The 19,882-nt window shown below is 46.3% G+C and overlaps 1 protein-coding gene and 1 pseudogene across 2 annotated transcripts; one reads left to right on the top strand and one right to left on the bottom strand.

Moving 5' to 3' along the window:
- Positions 1–392: 392 nt before the first annotated feature.
- LOC306795604 (zinc finger protein RFP-like) lies at positions 393–2,983 on the bottom strand (annotated as a pseudogene). The gene is made up of 2 exons (XR_013773212.1): positions 2,865–2,983; positions 393–2,722 (listed from the first exon to the last, which is right to left on the bottom strand). The product of XR_013773212.1 is annotated as a zinc finger protein RFP-like (transcript).
- Positions 2,984–3,496: 513 nt separating this feature from the next.
- On the top strand, positions 3,497–6,550 carry creld2 (cysteine-rich with EGF-like domains 2). Its single transcript, XM_079294259.1, has 10 exons — positions 3,497–3,840; positions 4,004–4,086; positions 4,392–4,502; positions 4,620–4,711; positions 4,824–5,000; positions 5,101–5,199; positions 5,306–5,389; positions 5,526–5,621; positions 5,793–5,933; positions 6,208–6,550. Exons 1-10 carry the CDS (start codon positions 3,706–3,708, stop codon positions 6,264–6,266), a joined length of 1,077 nt encoding a protein of 358 aa, XP_079150385.1. The 5' UTR covers positions 3,497–3,705; the 3' UTR covers positions 6,267–6,550.
- The last annotated feature ends 13,332 nt before the right edge of the window (positions 6,551–19,882 follow it).

Raw genomic sequence — 19,882 nt, 5'->3', positions numbered from 1 at the left:
TCCGCCCCTGAATACAGTGACAATATATGACAAGTCTTGTCTTTAATTTGAGTTCCCACTATCATAAATAGTATAAATGGACCATGTTTACCCATATTTCTGTTCCATAAGACCATATATGTAACAAAACGCTTATTGTATTGACAAGTGTTGTTCACCTGCTGTGGAAATGCTGACTTAAACAAGTCTACTAAGATCAGGTTGTGTTCGTAAATTGTATCCCAATATTCAATTAAATTAAATTAATTTTGAATACTTCCATTTTGCACCTGATGACACAGCTGACCTGCATCTGTCAGTCAGAGACGTCACTAAAAGAGAAAAGGCATGTCTCGCTGGAATTTCCTTGTCTTAAATGTGAGTGTAAAAAGAATACATTCTGACAACATATGCAATTGTATTAATACCATTTTAAAATTCACACAATTTGAAAAAATGATCCACAATAAATACTACCTTCCACCTGGAAAATGTCTAAATATCTGGTACTTCTGGATATTTGATTTCCATTCTCTATAGCATACGGTTGATGTCTGCATCTCTTTCATTGGTCTACTGACTCACTCACTCATTTCATGCTGTAACAAAAGATCCAGTGTAAATAACTCAGAAAGTGATCACAAGATATTTGTCACTAAAGAAAATGGGCTTATGTCCAATTAATGAAATACAATGAAACACACCAGGTTTTAGTCACAGTTATGGATGAGCTCCATCAGTAGTGTTTCAGAACAATGGCCCACCCGTCACACTCGAGGATAATGTACACACACACAAGTGTGGGGGGTTCTAGCGGGTGGGGTTAGAGGTGAGATGTAGTTTTAGGGGACCTTAATGTCACAAGTTCAAACCCCTCGACGTCAAACTGTCTTTACGCAAAACACTGAACCTGCAAACTGCTCAGACAGCGGTGGTCATGTCTATTGTCAAGAGTTGTTTAGACGCTTGAGAACTTTGAGTTTAATAATGTGACCGAGTCTTACAGGTAGAAATGACATGAGAAAATGATTCTGCACGTCTCGTTTATTCTGGTCAGACGTGTCGAATGCCCAAAAGACAACTGTAAATGACAAAAAAACAGCAACCTGCACTGGACTCAGTGTGTTTGAGGTACAGGGGTTATGGTGAGAGGGGCTCCATCCATGTTGCCTTGAAAACTAAAGTATGGAAAAAGTTTCTCTCTAAAGTGGGAGCCAGTGAAAGAATAGATACGCGATTTAGAATTCACATCAAGGAAAGAAACCTCTCCTTTGTTGTAGTCTACAAAGACGCCCACATTCTGAAGCTTTTCTTTCAGTGTAAATTTAACCCTACGTGATGCAGATGCAATATATATTCCTTCATCAAGCCCAATGAACCACGCACCATTTTCTACAGACAGTTTTTCTCTACCCCTTCTATCCACAGACTCTCCGACCACTCCAACAAGCCACTCAGTGTTTCCTTTCACTTGCACCTCGTAGTAAAACTTCCCTGCTGTGAACCCCTCCTTAGCCAAAACATCTGTGCACGTTTTAAATCTCTTTGGATTGGAGGGAAGATTCTGTTTTGTGCCTGAATCTCTCACTTGTTTTCCATCCTGACTTATGACAAGTGAACAATATGCTGTGTCGGGATCAAAGGTCAAGTCCACTGCATGTTCTCTCATTCTTTTCATTTTGATCTCCGGAAGCTCCTCCAGAATTTCATCAACTCTCCGTTTCAGCAGAGTCACAGCGCCTCTCGCTGCCTCGAACGACGGATCGCTGCGAACGCCAGTGTCGGCCCGGGCGGCGTACGAAGGAGAGCGCAGGCTCGGGAAACTCCGGAGAACATAGTGGTGATCCTTAGACTGCGACAGCTGCTCCAGCTGTACGCTTCTGCCCTCGAGCTCTGCGACCTCCACCCTCAGCTCTCTGATCAAATCTTCAGCCTTCTGCTTCGCTGCTCCGTGCCTCTCCTCGATCACCCCGACCAGCTCGGCCTGGCTTCTCTGGATGGAGCGGATCAAGTCGGTGAAGACCTGCACGCTGGCTTCTTTCTCTTTCTCAGCTTCCGTCTGGCTGGCAGCAACTGACCTTTCCACCTCGGCTATCTTCTCGTACCGAGATTGCGTCATCTTTTGGATATCTGCCATCGCCTCGTCTCTTTTTGCCATCGCTGCTTCGTATTCTTCCTCCAGTGGGACGACATTGTGGCTCTTGTGATCGGTTTTGAGACACAGCACACAAACAAAGGCCCGGTCAGTCCTGCAGTACAGTTCTGTTGTCTTCTCGTGGGTCATGCACATTCTGTCGTCAAAGTTCTTCACAGGGTCTAACAGTACGTGGCATTTGAGACCGGCAACCCTCTGATGTGGCTCGAGGTGAGCTTCGCAGAAGGACACCAGGCACGTCAGACAAGATTTAACTGCATTTTGCTTCATCTCAGAGCAGATCATCACAAAGAACGTCTGCAGTTCCAGGAAGTTGTGGGTCTGGGGTTGAGGCTTTGACTTGAACCAGCGTCTTAAATTCAGCAGCTAACTCGGACACAAAAGTGTTGACTTGGAGCTCAGGCCTCTGGGGAAATAACCTTTTGCATAGTGGACACTGGCAAGTGTCACTGCCGTCCCAGTACGTGTGGATACATGCACTGCAGAAGTTGTGTCCACATGGCGTTGTGACTGGCTTGGTGAACACATCCAGGCAGACGGAACAGAGGAACGTGTCCTCTGACAGCAGACCGCTGGCGGTGGCCATATCTGGACAAGAAGTAGTACACAAATGCAATTACAACTCATACAATTCAAGTCAATGGGCTGCATAATCTGTTGAAACTATGTTATGTGTGACGAGAAACGCACAAAGGGAATGAAAACAGTTGAACTGTATTATCTTTCTTACCTGTAAAAGAGGAGGTTTTCAAAGCAGCAGTGCTTAATACTCAAAGTTAACTACACTTTAAGAACTTCTCCGTCAACTCCTCACTCAATTTCATTTTCGCATGGTGACGTTGGTAAGAGCTCCTCCCCTGCTTTGGAACTACACACTTCCTGGTAAAAAGAATAATAAAAATGAACTCTTTCGACTCCATTCACATGAGTAATTGTGGCCTATTTTGCTCTCTATGTTCATATCCTTGGAATTATAGGCTAGTCTTGACATTGCTATTGGATTCTGCACAGATGTAATTTTTCGATAGGAAACTATTTATATTACTCGAGTGAATTGTCAAAAAAATAGGATTTTCTACAAAACGTGGTGTTTTGTCGTCAAATCCAAGAGCCAATCAGCTCTCGTGAGGTTATCGTTGCCCACGTGTTCATGACGTCGGAGCAAATCCGGATGAAGTCGGTCACAAATATAACCGGCATGCATTGTGCCGACTGGCTCATCTCAAACGAGCCAAATAAAAAGGAATGAGCCGTTTGTCCCGCGCGTGGCGGCTTGTGATTGGTCGTACACTTGTTTGACAGGCAAGCTGAGCAAATCAGCGCGAGCCACAATTCGACCAAGAGGCAGACCCGGAAGTCTAAAGCCGTATCGTTTTTTCCCCACAACCGGCATGTAAATACTATCTTGTAGCGTTTGGCATAGACACCGCAAACCTAGATTTAATGTTAGGAACATCTCATTTAGATGTATCCAACCCTGCAGCGCTTTAGCATTAGTCGAAAGCTTGCTTGCGAGTGGCTTAATAAACGTGTGTCCTGATATGAAACTGTGTCCCAATTGATCGGCTGAGATGCTGCCCACCGGTCCACAGCTGCGGCTGCTGTCCTGTGTAACTCTTGTTTTACTTTCTCAAGTCACCGACGCCAAGAAGGATTTAAAAAGCGCCTGTACTACCTGTCAGCAAGTTACTGACAACTTCAACAAGGTAAGAGAACATGAATAAGCTTCTCCTTTGTGTTTGCTTGTCATTATCTTGCTCTGTTGTTGTGACTGTTTCCTGCTACCTTAAATGGTGCCAAATGTGTTAAAACATAATCCACACCCTTCACTGTTTCTGTCTGTATTAACACTATTTTTTTGTATTTCAGGGCTTCGACAGAACAGCAAAGCAGAACTTTGGAGGTGGCAACACAGCCTGGGAGGAGAGGACACTGTCTAAATATGAGACCAGGTGAGACGGTGCAGCCTGTCCTGACCCGGGTCACCCTGCCACAGGAGCCGGGTCACCAGAGCCGTGTTTGCTTTGCACCAGAGCTGCTGGCTGTTGTACTTTGTGCGAGAAGCTCATCAAAGTTGTAGATGAGCGATATGCATTTTGACTATATAGCTGACAAAACTGCAGCATTTGGCAGAATGTGTTAATTTGCTACTCTCGCAAGGCCTACAAAGCTGTGCAACAAACACTTCCATTGTTATCACACAGCTTATGGGTTAGCACATGCTTCTATCCGTTCATGCCTTTTGCTTCCTTTACAGTGAGATCCGTCTGATGGAGATCGTGGAGGGGCTGTGCGACAGCAGCAGCTTCGAGTGCAACCACATGTTGGAGGAGCACGAAGACCATTTTGAAACTTGGTGGTTCAAGAGGTGTGTGTGTGTGTGTGTGCTAATGCAAATATTTTCTAAGTTTCAGCCACGATGGCAGGTTGGTTGGAAACGTGACAAATCTCATGTCTTCGGGTTTTCTTTCCTGTTGCAATACAGGAAAACAAAACATCCCGATCTGCATGAATGGTTCTGCATCGACACCATCAAAGTGTGCTGTCCAAACGGAACATTTGGACCGGACTGCAATGGTGAGACGAGATGTACTCAAAAGTAATGCATTGAAACAAATCTACACAAGGGCCTGATGCAAAAAGTGGTTAAATATTAGTTCTGTTGTCTTTCTGATTTAATGTCTTGAAGCCTGTGTGGGCGGCTCTGACGCACCTTGTCATAGAAATGGACAGTGTGACGGCGACGGGACTCGCGGAGGCAACGGGAAGTGCAGCTGTGACCACGGCTATGAGGGGGAGTTCTGCCTCGACTGCATCGACGGCTACTTCAACGAAGTGAGGAACGACACCTTCTCCCTGTGCACAGGTACACATAGAGTGAACAAGCGGCAGCTTTTTCTTTGACGCCCTCAGTTACCCTCATTTACCAAGGAAAAGAGTGAGTAGTGAAATCTGTTCTCGCACAGAATGCCACTCGTCCTGTAAAACCTGCACTGGAGGGACCAGTCAGGACTGCGACGAGTGCAAAGACGGCTGGGAGGACGACGAGCAGGAAGCTTGTGTTGGTATGAGGACCAGTAAAAAGTCTCCATCTAGTATACAAGAAAACAAAAGCATGGTCCGTGTACACACCACTGTCTACCACACTGCAGTACATGTCGTGTGTTCCAGATGTAAACGAGTGCTCCGCAGATCCTTCACCGTGTGAAGAAGAACAATACTGCCTCAACACGGAAGGCTCTTACTCCTGCTCGGGTAATTAACAGTCTCTGCTTTGCACATTTTGTCCGGAAGACTTGGTCGCGACAATATGCGACTGCATGATGAAGTGCAGCTCGTGTAATGTGCATTTCTGCCATCGTGTATATAAAATCGCTTTTGTCCCTCGCAGCTTGCGACAAAGTGTGCTCCGGTTGCACTGCGGCCGGTCCTGATAAGTGCCGGGCTTGTGCCGCCGGGTACCAAGACACAGAGGGCACCTGCACAGGTATAATGTAAATAATTCACTATTTAAAGGGTGTCACTCCCCTTGGCTGTATGTCAATTCTAGAAGGATGCGTGAGGAGTATTTCAAAAACAGACAAACTCATCAGAAGAGAGAACTTTGTTTCAGTCAGGACGTTGTATCAGCTTTGCCTCGCGTTGTTTTGTTTTCCAGATGTTGACGAGTGTTCCCAGCCAGAGCCGGTTTGCACCAAGGAACACGAACAGTGTGTCAACATTAAAGGCAGCCATGTGTGCGTCTGCTCGAGTGGTTATGAGAAGCAAGAGGAAGAGTGTGTCCAGATGCTGCAGTCAGGTGAGGATTAGTGTTGGTGTCATATTATCTGTGCCCTGCAGGTTGTGTAATTTAGCTGGATGCTTTTTTGTTGTCATTTGATCAGAAAGTTGTCCACTACAAAGTTTATGACGCTACAGCCTGGAATATATTCGCATTGTCACAATCCAGCCATTAATGACAGTTTTCTTTGATCCATTCCTGTTCAGCTTCACAACAATATTATCAATAGGGGAATATATTGGACTGTTTTAGAATATGTATTGTTAGTTATTTATGCTTTGATTCTCATCAGAAAAAGAAGAAGAGTCGGAAGCGTATGAGACGACAACAAGTCCAAACGAGGAGCTTTGATTTACAATCTGAAGACGGACCAGGAAGACCGGTCGGAACATCTGCACATCTGAAACCGCCCATTTCTTAAAACGTCGACGACATGCACTTAATGTACCAGATGCACCAACAAACGCTGGCCACGCAAGTTTTTCTCCAGCAGTGGATCATGGATTAAAGGACAAAAAAAAGAAGAGACATTCTATGCTCTCAGTGCGCTGGTCGTTGCTTTTCTCTGCTGTGCTCAAACTACCACTTGTTGTATGGTTTTCAAATCAAAGATTCAATAAAGGTGAATTAAATAGAATTTAAGATAAACCCATGTCGACAAGGGTGTGTATGTATATTTCCTTGTACAACGTGTCCTTTGTGTAGTGCAATGGATTACATTAGCAGGTGGATGTTGGGTGGTGTTGCAGTGCTCAAAGATGACCACGTGGTGGCAGTGTTGCCATATAGAATTTGGATGCTTACAAAGATGAGCGCCGAGAAAGGAATGACTAGAGTCTCACTGTTTACTCATCGTCCTCATGTCTCATAGCCATTTTGGTAGTGAATCATAACTATTATTGGATATCTCCATACCTACATGTTTAATATTCTCAGTCTTGGATTATTTCCACACATTTAATCCACATTTCTCCCACGTGGTCTGGACCTCACACAAGCCATTCTAACACCGACTTGAAAGTCTGCAGCTCCGCCACCACTCAGGTGTTGGGAAGCTGTTTGGAAAGACCTTCCTGTGGCCCCGTTTGGATCAAAGCATATTTTTCTAACCCAGGTCTCACCTTGCAATAAGGCTTCCCGGCTTCCTGCGGGATGATGTCAGCTGTTTATACTGGAGAGGCTTGCCAAGGTGGAGGAGCAGCCAGCCGGTTGAGACCTGCCTGAGCTGGCGGTGAGGGAGCAGAGACCCCCCCCCCCCCCCCCCCACCTTTCACCTCTGGATGTGGAACTATGGAAGGGTTTTAATCAGATACAGTATTATTTGATGCGAATAATATTTGACAGATGTAAAATCTCAGGATTGATAGTAATCTTGACATAAGGCCCCAATAAATCAAAGACTCCCACAATCTCCATTTTGTTTGGTGGGAATATTATTCATTCTGTCAAGATATGCATGAAACCACACGGTAGAAACGCGTCCAAAATGACTTCACCAGGGCAGAAGAACGTCTTTATCACTTCAGACATTTTGAGAAATACATTTATTTGATCTCTCTGCGAGTTAGATGAGAAGAATGATACCACTCTCTTGGTAGGCATGATGCTACGGGGCCGATTAGCTTAGCTTAGCATAAAAACTGAAAACAGAGAAACCGGTGTGTCCAAACAGAATTCGCCTACCAACACCTCGAAGGCTCACTCATTAACACATTGTTTTACGGCGGCTTTTCAAAAAAAGATGAAACAAACAGGATTAACTATTGGAAACAGCCAGGCTAGCTGTTTCCCCCTGTTTCCAGTCTATTTTCTATGCTAAGCTAACAGTCCGCCACTTTCACATTTAGCGCACAGACATAAAAGTGGTATCAATCTTCTTATCTCTCAGGAAGATGCCAAACAATTTCTTTAAAATGCTTTTATCAACACAATTAAAGCGACAACGTAACAACGGCAAGAGACAGAGCAACAGTGCCAAAGCCCCGATAACCACTCACAAATACATGTGTCATCAGTTGCTCGAGAGAGAAAGGGGTTGTCTTTACAAGAAAAGATGAGCGCGTGAAGAAAACAAGCATGAGTCAGCACGACTAATACATGAGTCCGTGTACCCGACGCTACAACACGCATCTAGGTGAATTTATCTTTGTCTAGAGCACTGACAGAGGAGAGATGTTTGATATGATGCTTCATGGCTTTGGAGATGATACTGACTCTCCACTTTCACCACCTCAGTGATAGAAGCGGCTCAACCAGGAAGGTTTGCGATCATGTTGCAGAGCGGGCTGATGCTGAGTGACTGGGTATATATACTGTGAGTAATCACCACACATTCACCCGGCTTTTCCTTCACTTGAAAGCCCTTTTTTTTCTCATTTGCAACACGCACCAAGCAGTGCAGCAGCAGCAGCAGCAGCGGTTTGGTGATTCGAGCTGGAGTAATACTATACTCCACTCGACTTATCAGCCTAAACCACAGAGTGTTCCCACAAACGTGTTACACAGAATAATTTACATTTAACCTAGCAACACAAATGTTTTCAGCAATTCCAAAATGACAACAGAAACGTCAGCTCGGAGATGCTCAGTGAGCGGGCAGGTAGCGTCCTGAGAATGTTGCTGAGAAGCTTCCAGGATCTTGAACTTGTGCCCTTTCTGAGGCTGCTCTTCTAACCACTGGGCTGGCCTGCTGTTGTTCCAGTGTTGTTTATCCCACATGCCGGCCTCCCTCTCCGTGCGGCGTGGTTGAATCCCATAAAACGTGCACAGAGTAGACGGTGTTTTGTGTGTCACACGCGTGTGTTTACAGCATGTGCGCGAACACTCTGCGGTTGGAAGGGGCACCCGGCTCTTTCCTCTTGACTTTGTGGTGGTTTTCTTTCTGCCAGTAAATCTCAGCTGCGGAGCACATGGTCCAGCTGGAGTGGGGTGACTGTGAGGCCACTGACAGGGTTACTGAGGAAACCCAGGAGCATGCAGAGCATGAAATGACAGTGAGCTGATAGCACAATAATCTCCGCCATTCAGAGATGATTTTTTTTCTAGCAGGCCCTCTATGCTGCCTGGCTCGAAGTTGGGACTCTCACCCTCCTTCAATCCGTGGTGAAATGTCAGGGCTGCTGTTTCCCAAGCCTATCCTTAGACAACAATCCTCTTTGTTCCATTTGAAAGGCGGTGGGACTGAGATAATCACAGTGCTGACGTATACGCCGAGGGAAACCGCTTGCTAAACTAGAAGCCAGATGTGGCACCATGTGCTTTTGTTCAGCTGTCAGTGGCCTGCACCGCCTCTGATGCCAGGCACTCCTTAAACTTGCTGCCCTCTATGATTCCTCCCCCCCCCCCGCCCAGCTCAACCGCCAACGATTAAGCCAGACAAATTGAAAACGCTGCCGAGCAGACCCGAGTGCAGCTCAAACAGGGATTCTCAAAGTGCCGTTGGGGAAACACCGAAGGAAACGTCGGTGAATGGACACCAGCGCTCCTGCTCCAAGAAGCTTTAGAAAACGCAGACTTTGGCGGGAAATAAAAGCGTTACATTGAGAACATCTGGGGGCTGCATGTGTAGCCTGAGGTTAAAACTGCGACACAGCAGGCCAGAAACCCAAAAGATGCTGAAACGCTTTGTGTCGGTTGATAAGTCTGTGTGGGTTTGTCACCAAAACGACTGCTTTCACATTGATTAGTGCAGCTTTAAAGCTGCATTTGGATGAATTACAAACTGGGTTTAAAGGCGGTTAAAGGGGATTTTTGATGTGTCTCCTGCATAAAATCATCAGCTAGGAGAGATTGTAAGCTGAAACTATAAAAGATTCATCATAATTTGAAGAGTGCTGTGAATAATCACATCATTTGCAAAAGCCGTGACGTTGTTCACCTCGTGAGATGTGACTATAGATCCTCTTGCTACGTATAGAAGTAGATTATGGCTGTTTCACGTTCCTCAATCAAGCAGCGCTGCATTTACTCAACATGTTTTTGGATGGATGAGCCGTCTCAATTGACTTTTGAGAGGAACAAACAGGGAAACGTGATTTGAATCTGAATTCTTCACGTCATCACGGTGGTCAAGCTGCACTGAAGGCAGCAGAGAAATAATGTATGAGCAAAACATTCAATCACACCAGTGTTTCCCTCTCTCGTGTAAAAATGATATTCCACCCGGGGACTATTCTGTTCAATAAGAGTGTAAAACCAATCCAAACATTTTGAATTATTCAGCATGTTTTGTTGGTTCATTGTGCTGGGGATGAGAAGTTGTTATTATTTTTTTCCCCGTGAGTATGTGTCGCCGTGAAAGGCTTATATTTTGTGTACTTTGTGCTCCTCGGGGGAGGGGGGGGTTGGAGGGGCGTGGTGCGATAGCTGGCACGCTCTCTGCTGTACAGAGGTTTCACAGACAGGTGTAGGATGGATTGATGTGACTCACCTTTGTTTGATCTCAAAGCCAGCGCCCATGTCTGTGTGTGCACGTCTGTCTGCACTGGCAGGCACATGTGTGTATGCCTGCATCACAGTATGATGAGATTTGGCTTGTGTGTGTGCGTGTGCTGCTCTAAAATGTGACGGCATCGTCTGGCCTCTGCTCTCTTACACCCGTCAGGAATGAGAAGAGACAGACTTTGATCTACCTCTGAAGAGATGCCGCAGTCCTCCCTCCTAAAAAGCTTTGATTTTTTTTAGAAGCTAAGATGGGAAAGTCAAAAGAGAAACAGCACTTGAATAAATCCCTTTCATTTAACACTCAGGTTACAATCGTCTTTGTCAAGTAACATGTTTGGTTTCCGTAGGTGGGGTAGGGGATTAAAGAAACCTGATTTGCCAAGCAAAATTCATCTTGGAGAGAGTCTACTTCTTTTAGGTGGTGTTGGAAAAAGTTGGAAGCAAGTGTAGCACAAAACAAACGAAGAATACAACAGGGCAAGTGGCAGCGACCTGGCTAAATGTCTGTTTGACATGCTTTTAGACATGAGTCATCGCCCTATGGCCTCTTGGGAAGACTTGGGCCTTGACACCCCACGGGGATAACCTGACATTTTCGTGTTCCATCTGTTGTTGCAGACTCCCCACTGGATGAAGGATCTTGTGAGTCCCAATGAAATGAATGTAAGCCAAAACCAGGTGCAAATTCTCCCCAAAAACAAGTACTTATAAACAGAGTGATACAAACTGTGTTCTAAGAAATTAAAAAAACAAAAACAGATACACAGCGTGCAACCAGCCACGTGAACCAATGAACAGTTGCAGCAGCTGCGGTTGTTGCTATAAACCAGCATTCTTGGCGCCATGAATTCATCATATGTCTGTGTGATACTCTCCAAATTTGAATTTGGCATCGTAACTAACCAACCAGATGTTGATACTCGACAGATTCTGTGAGTTGAGGCATGGGCTTATTGCTTGAGGTTACATAGGTCATGTTTCTTTTTTGAAAGTCTAAATCAGAGGCGTAAAACCTAAAAAACCCAATGAAGGTGTATTCGTCACCGTGATAGTACGACCTACTTCACACTAGGGTTGTAAAACTGGATCTTTTCCTCTGAATAGACCTTTCTTTAAGACACCTGCAGTAACATAAAACACCGGCTGGCTCCCCACATCAAAGGCATAGTTCTCTCTCACTGTTGGACACAACTTCAAATGTCTTCTGAACCTCCGTCTCCACAACCAGTTTGTAAAAAACCTGTTGGAATCCGAGGGCCCAATCTCCTCGTAGCGGTGTGTGTGTGTGTTGCCATGTCGCCCGGGCGGTGTTGACACTGGAGGGCGTAAACAGACGTGGAGAAGGGACAAGGTGGTGGGTGTGTGAGGGGGATAGAGGGGGGTCACGGAGGGGGGGGGGGGGTCACACACAGGCAGACAACACGGGGAGACTGAGATTCATAAGATGTCATGATTACTCTTAAAACAAAAACCTCAAGCTGATGCACCCCCAAGACATTTATCTTTGTAGGTTCTACAACGTGTAAAGGAAGCAAAACCCTCGACATCGTTTCTATTCCTCTCTTGAGTTTATTCTTTTGTGTCTCAGCCTTCAATTCTTTCTCATCTGGCTTTCTTTCTCTCTCTCCTTTTACTCCTTTTATTTCTCCGCAGGCATGTCCCTTAATCTCTTCTTTCACCGCTTGAATAGACGCATGGACCACCATTTGGCTGTCACTAAGAAACATGTGTGTGCTGCATGAAACAAAAGGAAGACAATCATGTTTTTTAATTATTTAAATGTATTAAAATGTGTCCTGCTCTATTATCGCCTGCATGCATGGATACCCAAAGAGGCCTGCAAGTCATCATTTAGACTGTTATATTTCACTGTAATTCATTTGTTTCTCTTCATTGTGCTTTCAAATATTCAAATGAGAAAACCCAATGCCATCAAACCTTGAACTGCTGATGTGTTTGAAAGAGGCTGTGACACCAAATACACCACCCTGCCTTCAGTTCTTAAGCCATCTTTGACTTGGGCTCCTTTCAAAGTGCTGTTTAGGGGTTAAGACTCATTAATCCTCTCAGGAATACAAGAACAAATGCACGTGATTGGGTGTCGGCATCTTCTCCTTATGCGTGAAATTCTTCTTCTTCTTCTTCTTCTTCTTCTTCTTCTTCTGCTGCCTGTTGTTGACCTGGCCCTGGATATCTTCCATCTGGGACCTGACGAAGCTCTCGGTCTTCTCCCAATCCTGCACCTTTTCCAGCAGAGTCTGTTTGAAGGAGGGACGGCTTGTCCTCCTGCCACTGGAGATGTCTGATCTTCAGTTCCTGGCTCAGCCTCCACCAGAGCAGACATGAACTTGCTATTATGGACTTTCTGCTCGTCCAGTCGAGGCAAGCAGGAGGTTCTGGATTTCTCTGATGGACGCACTCAGTCTCCAGCGGATCTGCCTTTTGCAGGGCTGCAGCGAGCTTGCTGTTCTCAAGTTCTCTGTTCTTCCAGCTGGGCTTTGATGGGAAGGCAGATTTTTTTCCAGCATGTTCTTGGCGTCCTGGGCATTCACATGGGCATTTTGAAGGGCTTCCTCCATCTTGCTCAATTCACTCTGTAGTTCTTGAGTTTGAGCCCTCTCGATGTCCAGACAGCTCTCCAACTCCAAGTTTCAGCCACTGCAAACATCCGGAGATCCACTTCCCTGTTTCTCTCTTCTCATCTGCTCCAGCTTGACGTGCGAATCGTATTGCAAAATCTTTGTGCAGTTTGGCCCAGAATTGGCCCAAAAGTGTCAGTTTATAGCTGAATCTTTCTGAAGTGGTCGGATGTATGTTAGACAGCAACTGTTGGAGACTGTGACAGACTTGCATGCTGTTCTGGAGGCAGAAGCGGAAGACTTGTATTTGGCTCATGATGATGTGTTGCAAATAGCTACATAAATGTATATATAACTTCACTCTCAAAGCACAGGTGCACAATTTGCTACATAGTCTCATTTTAAATGTCAGTCACGATATCTCAATTTTGTCAGCTGCACAGTCAAAATACAGCCTGCTACTGTTGGGTCATCAAAACACTCACATCTTGATCCAGCTTCCGCAACGTGACTCTCTGTCTGAGTCGCGTTTTTATTAGGTAGTTTTGTGGATGTGTTTCATTGCAACGTAATAAGAGAGGACACGAGTCTCCTATGAGCCTTCGAAGCCACACCGGCCACATGCAGAGCGGCCTATCACGAACAACAGGCATCAAGTCCATTCCTCCCTTATTATCATGGACTGGAAGTGAAGCAGGCCTGGGCTTCTGTTCATTTCCCGGCTGTTATCAGCTCATGTGGCTTTGTTTTATTCTGGACAGGGAACCGTGGAAAAGAGAGTGCCGCGATCACAGAGCTCAGCAGCTCAGGAACCCCACCGGTGGCAGTTATGCAACTGACGGGGTTACTTTCAGTCAGAGCAAAAAGGGGGGGGGGGGGGGGTGATTCACGTTCAGCTCGATGACCTCAGGGCGAAAACAAAACTCCTTCCTTCGTTACGGTAGATTTTGGAACGGCACCTACTCCAGGTTTGAGGTTTTGATGGGCCGTCATGGACGGGGGCATTCTGTATTGAAGGCTATGCTGATGAGGCTGCAGTCAGACAGAGTGAGGGGGAGAGAGTGCAGCACTGCTGGGTCAGCTAAGTCTTGCCCGTCACCTCTCTGTCAGCTCAGCACTTTTGGATATATATCTGCCGTGTAGAGCTGCTGGGCCGATGACACGCCGCTCATTCCCCACCAATTACAGCTCATCCTGTCCATAAATTAATTGAAGCAGTAGAAGAGGAGACATCCTGACTTTTACCACCCAGAACTGCACCACAAACTCTGGATGCTACATTTCCCAAAATGCATTTATTACATCTTTAGTAAGAAGCGTATTGCCCATTTAATACCAATGTCCTTCAAACTCCACACCTCCAGAAAGCATCAACCCAAAATCCAAGATGACCAGCCATCAGGGACACTTTGGATAGTTCCCTCCGAAGCCACAAAAGACATTAAACAACTGTTTTCACAGGCTGAGGAACGAGTAAACAGAACTTCATGAGTAAAGTACCCCTTTACGCAGACAAATGTTTCCGATGGCAGACACACTCAACACGGTTTATACAACAGTCTCTTCCTGTTTCTGTGAGGTCTCTCCATCATTTTCTCCACCCCCAGAATGCACTGTCGCAGTTGTGGAAGAAGCAGTTCAACCCTTAACTTATAGCAAGAACGCAATGTTAGATAATCCATTCGTGGTAAAAGTCTTGCACTCAAAATCTGACTCAAATGTTACCCACTGTAGCACCAGAAGAGGTTATTTTACTGACGTCTCTCCTCCCGTCGTTACACCTCTGGCCACTAGGTGGCGACCTTGGCGTAAGAGGCGATCAGCCAGTCGCCCCACTGAGGCCCACACACATGTGCTGACTTAATAGCCAGAAACATCTGGACACACGAGCAATTCAAAGGCTGGACACAGCTGTAGACAGAAATCATCCAGCAGAGTGTTTCCCTCCAGGCGGCCTGTCTTTGTTTTACGGCTCTGAGTTGGTGCCGGCACGAGCTCCTTCGCCTCGGGACCTGAATCTTTTAGTTCACGACAGGCCGCTGAAAGACATTGCTCCTCACTGTAGTTACGTAAACACCATGCATTCCCATGACGTTCTTTTGTGGGAGAACACACCCTCGGGTGATGATCTTGAGTCCGATACGTCATCTTTTGTGTTTCTAATAGCGCACTTACTGTGGGAGACTGATCCACAATCATTCTTTAAGTTTGCAGGACGTACGAGCATGGCCCATGTGTTGGGTTTATTCTACTTATTGTGGTTGGTTCGTCTGGCCTGAAAGCTTACCAGTAATTGGTAAATGATGGTGACATAACACACCTCCTGTCTTTGATCTAGAAGGCTTTTACAGGTATTTCCCGCCCTTGTTCTCCAACCTGATGTCGTTGGTAGAGTTGAAACGAGAAGAGAGAACAGACAAGAAGGGCTTCCGGTGTTTCATTCCATCGCAGGAAAAATGTAAACTTAAGCGTGTGACCAAATGACTGCACATCTCGATCTGGCAGTTTCAAATAATGCTGGAACCGAGTCGGTGTCCCGTGGCCAAGCAATAGCAGCGCCGGCTTGGCCTACATCCTGTTTCCGGGACTATTTAGCGGTGGCTGTGAATGGCTCTGGTAGCAAACGGCGTGGAAGTGTCTCTGATTGCAGAGAGAATGGAAGGCAGTGAGCAGCCCACTCACCAGCCTGCCGCTGCCTCCGCACACACACACACACACACACACACACACACACAAACACACACACACACACACACACACACACACCATTACACTCGTACTGGAACGCTTGCATATTGGCAACAAGCACGGCTCTGGTGCGCTATCCTTCTATTCCAATCATCAGGTGGGAAAAAATAGAAATGATTCAATTTAATTCTGAAATTTGATTTAATCGATCGCATTGAGAGCGAACAAGGCCGATACGCTCCCTCGCACACACACACGTACACTCTCACTCACTTGACTCTTTCCATCTTGCTCTCGCCCACGCACTCGCACACGTTTTGCATGTGCCAATAGAGTACTCCCAGATGGACAACTACCAGAGCAGGGATTACGTAACAAAAGGCCTGTTTCAAACTACAAACTTTAAACTTAAACAGAGGGGCAGAGCGAGTGGATTTGTTCCCCATGAATGCATGTTTGACATTAGTTGATAGTACTTGCTGTGGCAGAAACATTACCACCAGTAGTAGTAGTACTAGACAATGTTTTTCGAACCAAAGTCATTTCTAACAAAGTCTGACAAAGTCATAAAACATGACAAGTAAGATGGACTAAACTCATTTTTCTGAACCACTGTGAAACGGATGCTTGATTGTGAACCGGGATGACCCAGTTTGTAATAATTATCACTTAAAGGTGCAGTGTGTCGGATTTGGCGACATCTAGCGGCGAGATTGCAGATTGCAATCGACGGAAACGTCTCCCGCGTGCCAAACGTGTATGGAGAAATATGATGGCCGACGCAAACATGTAAATGGCCTTATCTACAGCCAGTATATGGTTTGACCATTGTGGGCTACTGTAGAAACATGGTGGACTTCATGAAGAGGACCTGCTCCGTGTGTGTGGATATAAAACGACTCATTCTAAGCAAACACAACAGTCATTTTTTATTTTCAGGTGGTTAAACGCTAAAGAAAACATACTTATTCACATTATATTCCATTTCTGCCCCTCAATGCTACACACTGCTCATATGTACGCACTAAAACGGATGATGGTAACATTCGTAATGTTAACACAACTGTATCCACTCCTTTTCATACTGTCAACAAACTGCTACTGTTTATTTGTTTGGCACTCAAAAGGGCACAACGAGTCGAGCTGACTTTACCGAAACTCATTAAAACCTCCCGAGCAAAAGTTCAAGTCTGAACTCGTCTCCACTTTGAATGCAATGAGGAGGATTTGTAATGGTTTCGAACTCTCACCCCGTCAGGGAGCCGGTCGCACAGCTGGAGGTTTGCGAAAGAACAAGATTCGACTGTTAATCGAATGCCTCTCGCCTCATCTCCCGCCAAGCAGCGAAACCCCCCCTGCACCTCTCAGACCCACGTGGCTGGCAGAATGCTACCAGTTACACGCAGGGGAGGACAGAAAAGGGGGTTGTAGGTGAGGGGGTAACTGGGAACAGATGTAACTTCTGCCACAAACACACACATGCTCCGTAATCCTGCTCTCACTATCTCTCCCTCACTCATGTCCTCTCCTTATGACCATGTTTTCAATGTCGCTTCCCTGCTTTTCCTTCTTTTTATTTCCCTCCCCCACCGAACACCACCATGTCTTACCTCCCAACCCCTATTTCGACCCCTTACCCCCACTCTAATCAGGCAGGTTTTAACAACAAGCTCAGTGTAGCCCACTGGCGTCACCTTGCTGCTCGACTGGACACAGGCTACTCTGTCTGGACGCAGGGCCTACTTGAGATGAGGGGGGGGGGGGGGACTCTCCAATCACCCTGCACCGCCACAGCCGACACAGACAGGGAGTGCAAGTATGTTGGAAAAAGACAAGGGGAGAGTGTTCAATGTGATTGCTGCCTCCTCCCAGTCTGTCTTGCCTTCCTGTCCATCTACCTTTTCTTTGTCTTGTCACTCACGCCTCTCTGCGGGTCAAACAATGTGCGTGTTGTCAACAGTACGACACCGTTAGGTGTCTCTGTTTTACTCTACGAGCTTCCCCACCTGGCCACATCACACACACACACAGACAGCAGCACAATAGCCTTGTTGTGTTGGCACTATTGCTCAGGAGGGAAATACAAGGTTCATGCTGCCATACCCCCCCCCCCCCCCCCCCCGAGTGTTTGACGATCAACTTTGATGCAAACAGCAATCTGAACAATCGCCCCTTTATAAAACCTATAATTCCCCACAGCTCAGAGTTGGATGGTACCAGTCAGAGCCTGCATGCTGATCGTGGGCTGTTACATTTGGTCTCTCTGGATTGAATAACATGCATCGTACTTGTGAGAAACTGCAGGGTTCGTTCAGGTCTCTCCCAAAAAAGGTACGGGCCCTCGTTAATGTTGCGTTTCAACTGAAAGCCATTGTGTGCAGGGAGTTGCTCTGTTCACGAGGCAAATCAGTAAACGACATCATCCCTCCTACGCCACACAGAGACGCCACCAAAGTCAAAGGCGACCGGACTCTCTGTTCGGTCTTGAGGATGTTTTCTCACTCGGATGACTCTCACATGAGTGCAATCTGACCTTAACGACCCACAGCTGATCTCAATGACTCCCATGTGACCTGCAAAAGCCTCGATGACCCAGAGAGGTTGAAATGGCTCCATTGAGTGGAAGAAGCCTCCAGCTGTGTGACGGAACATGCTCAAGGCTTAACTGCACGTCATTATCAATTATTGATTTCCATTAATCCTAAATAATGAGATGCACGTGAAGAAAGGCAGATTAGTTACAGGAGGATTTGTAAAACAAGATCTGTGATATGATTTGTGCAAAAAGTGGCTTTATGAGGTTCATTGGATTTCCCTTTCGGATGGAATATGGAGGAGAGGAGCTGTGGCAGCGACAGATGAGGGCTCTGTCCTCCTCCCTGTTCTCTCTGGTATTATATGAGATAAACAATGCGGCCATGTTATAGGAATGCATCCTATATTCCCCCCTGAAAGCAGCAGGATGTTGCTGATGCTCATAGGTTCTTTCAGCCAGCAGACCCCGCCCTGCAGCCCCAGCCAATAACAAAAGACCCCGCTGCCTGCTAGGACTGATCAACCAAATAAATGCCACCGGTGGCACAAAACATGTCTGTTAATGCACGTGGGCATTCCTAACATGCCTGCCTGTTTGTATGGCAGAGGGTTCAGGGGGGTTCATGCACTTGTTGTGTGTGAATGAGGACAGTGAATGGCCCGGGTGAACCCAACGACTGAATTCTGCCCCGTATGTATGTGTGGCAACTACACAGAGGGGCCTGTGATTGGTTTGTCTTTTGTCCTACAAGTTTCAACGACCAGTAGATGGGGCCACACAAGAACGTATCTTCAACTGCTCAACGAAAAACTAACATCAAGTGTCTTCGTAAGGTGTCGGGCCATCAAGAGCCTCCATAACAGCTTCAAAATAAAGATGTTCCCTCATTTGGTGTTTTTATGACGGTGGTGTCGAGCTCTGTCGCAACACATCAGTCCACCATGGGCCATTGGAACCAGAGCTCCCGTCTCCTAAAGTATCAAAGCGGGGCATAAACTAAACTATGAAATAAAAAGCCTCAAAAACCCACCGACCACACCTCCATTTCAGGCAAATAAACACAAAACAAGGAGCACAAGAAACTACACCGCACAAGACTGCTTTGTCTGGAAGCAAGAGCTCCTCCAGCCTCCCTTAAATATGGGGGGGGGCAGGGTCACTTAACAATCAACCAGATCAGGAACACCTGAGAGCAGAGAGAAGCGAGGGAGTAGAGCACACACATACTGACAGTCATACATGCACAGCTGGCCACAAAAACAAAATGTGATGGTTGGAACGTCGGCTGGAGATGTGTTCAACATCCCTGTTTTTAAAATGTACATTTTCTGAAAGAAGTATATGTACCTTTCTTTCCTAATGCGACAATCATTCTGAAACGATAACTGACAACAAACTGGGCCTGTATGAAATAGAAGACGGAGAGAGAGAGAGAGAGAGGGAGAGAGAGAGAGAGAGAAAGAGGGAGAGAGAGAGGGAGGGAGGGAGGGAGGGAGAGAGAGAAAGAGGGAGAGAGAGAGAGAGGGAGGGAGAGAGAGAAAGAGGGAGAGAGAGAGGGAGGGAGAGGGAGAGGGATGGAGGGAGAGAGCGAAAGAGGGAGGGAGAGGGAGAGGGAGGGAGAGAGAGAGAGAAAGACGGAGAGAGAGAGAGAGAGAGAGAGAGAGGGAGAGAGAGAGAGAGAGGGAGAGGGAGAGGGAGAGAGAGAGAGAGAGAAAGAGGGA

The sequence above is a fragment of the Melanostigma gelatinosum genome, assembly GCF_949748355.1.
Source record: "Melanostigma gelatinosum genome assembly, chromosome: 22".
NCBI classification, from domain to species: domain Eukaryota; kingdom Metazoa; phylum Chordata; class Actinopteri; order Perciformes; family Zoarcidae; genus Melanostigma; species Melanostigma gelatinosum.
The sequence above is the reverse complement of the archived record's forward strand: the minus strand, read 5'-3'. Positions and strand labels throughout refer to the sequence as shown.

Excerpts from the sequence above, each read along its gene's own strand:
- creld2 (XM_079294259.1), top strand. The coding sequence starts at position 3,706 with ATGCTGCCCACCGGTCCACAGCTGCGGCTGCTGTCCTGTGTAACTCTT. Across the intron at positions 3,841-4,003 it reads TTACTGACAACTTCAACAAG|GGCTTCGACAGAACAGCAAA; the intron begins GTAAGAGAACAT and ends TTTGTATTTCAG. Across the intron at positions 5,390-5,525 it reads AGGCTCTTACTCCTGCTCGG|CTTGCGACAAAGTGTGCTCC; the intron begins GTAATTAACAGT and ends TGTCCCTCGCAG.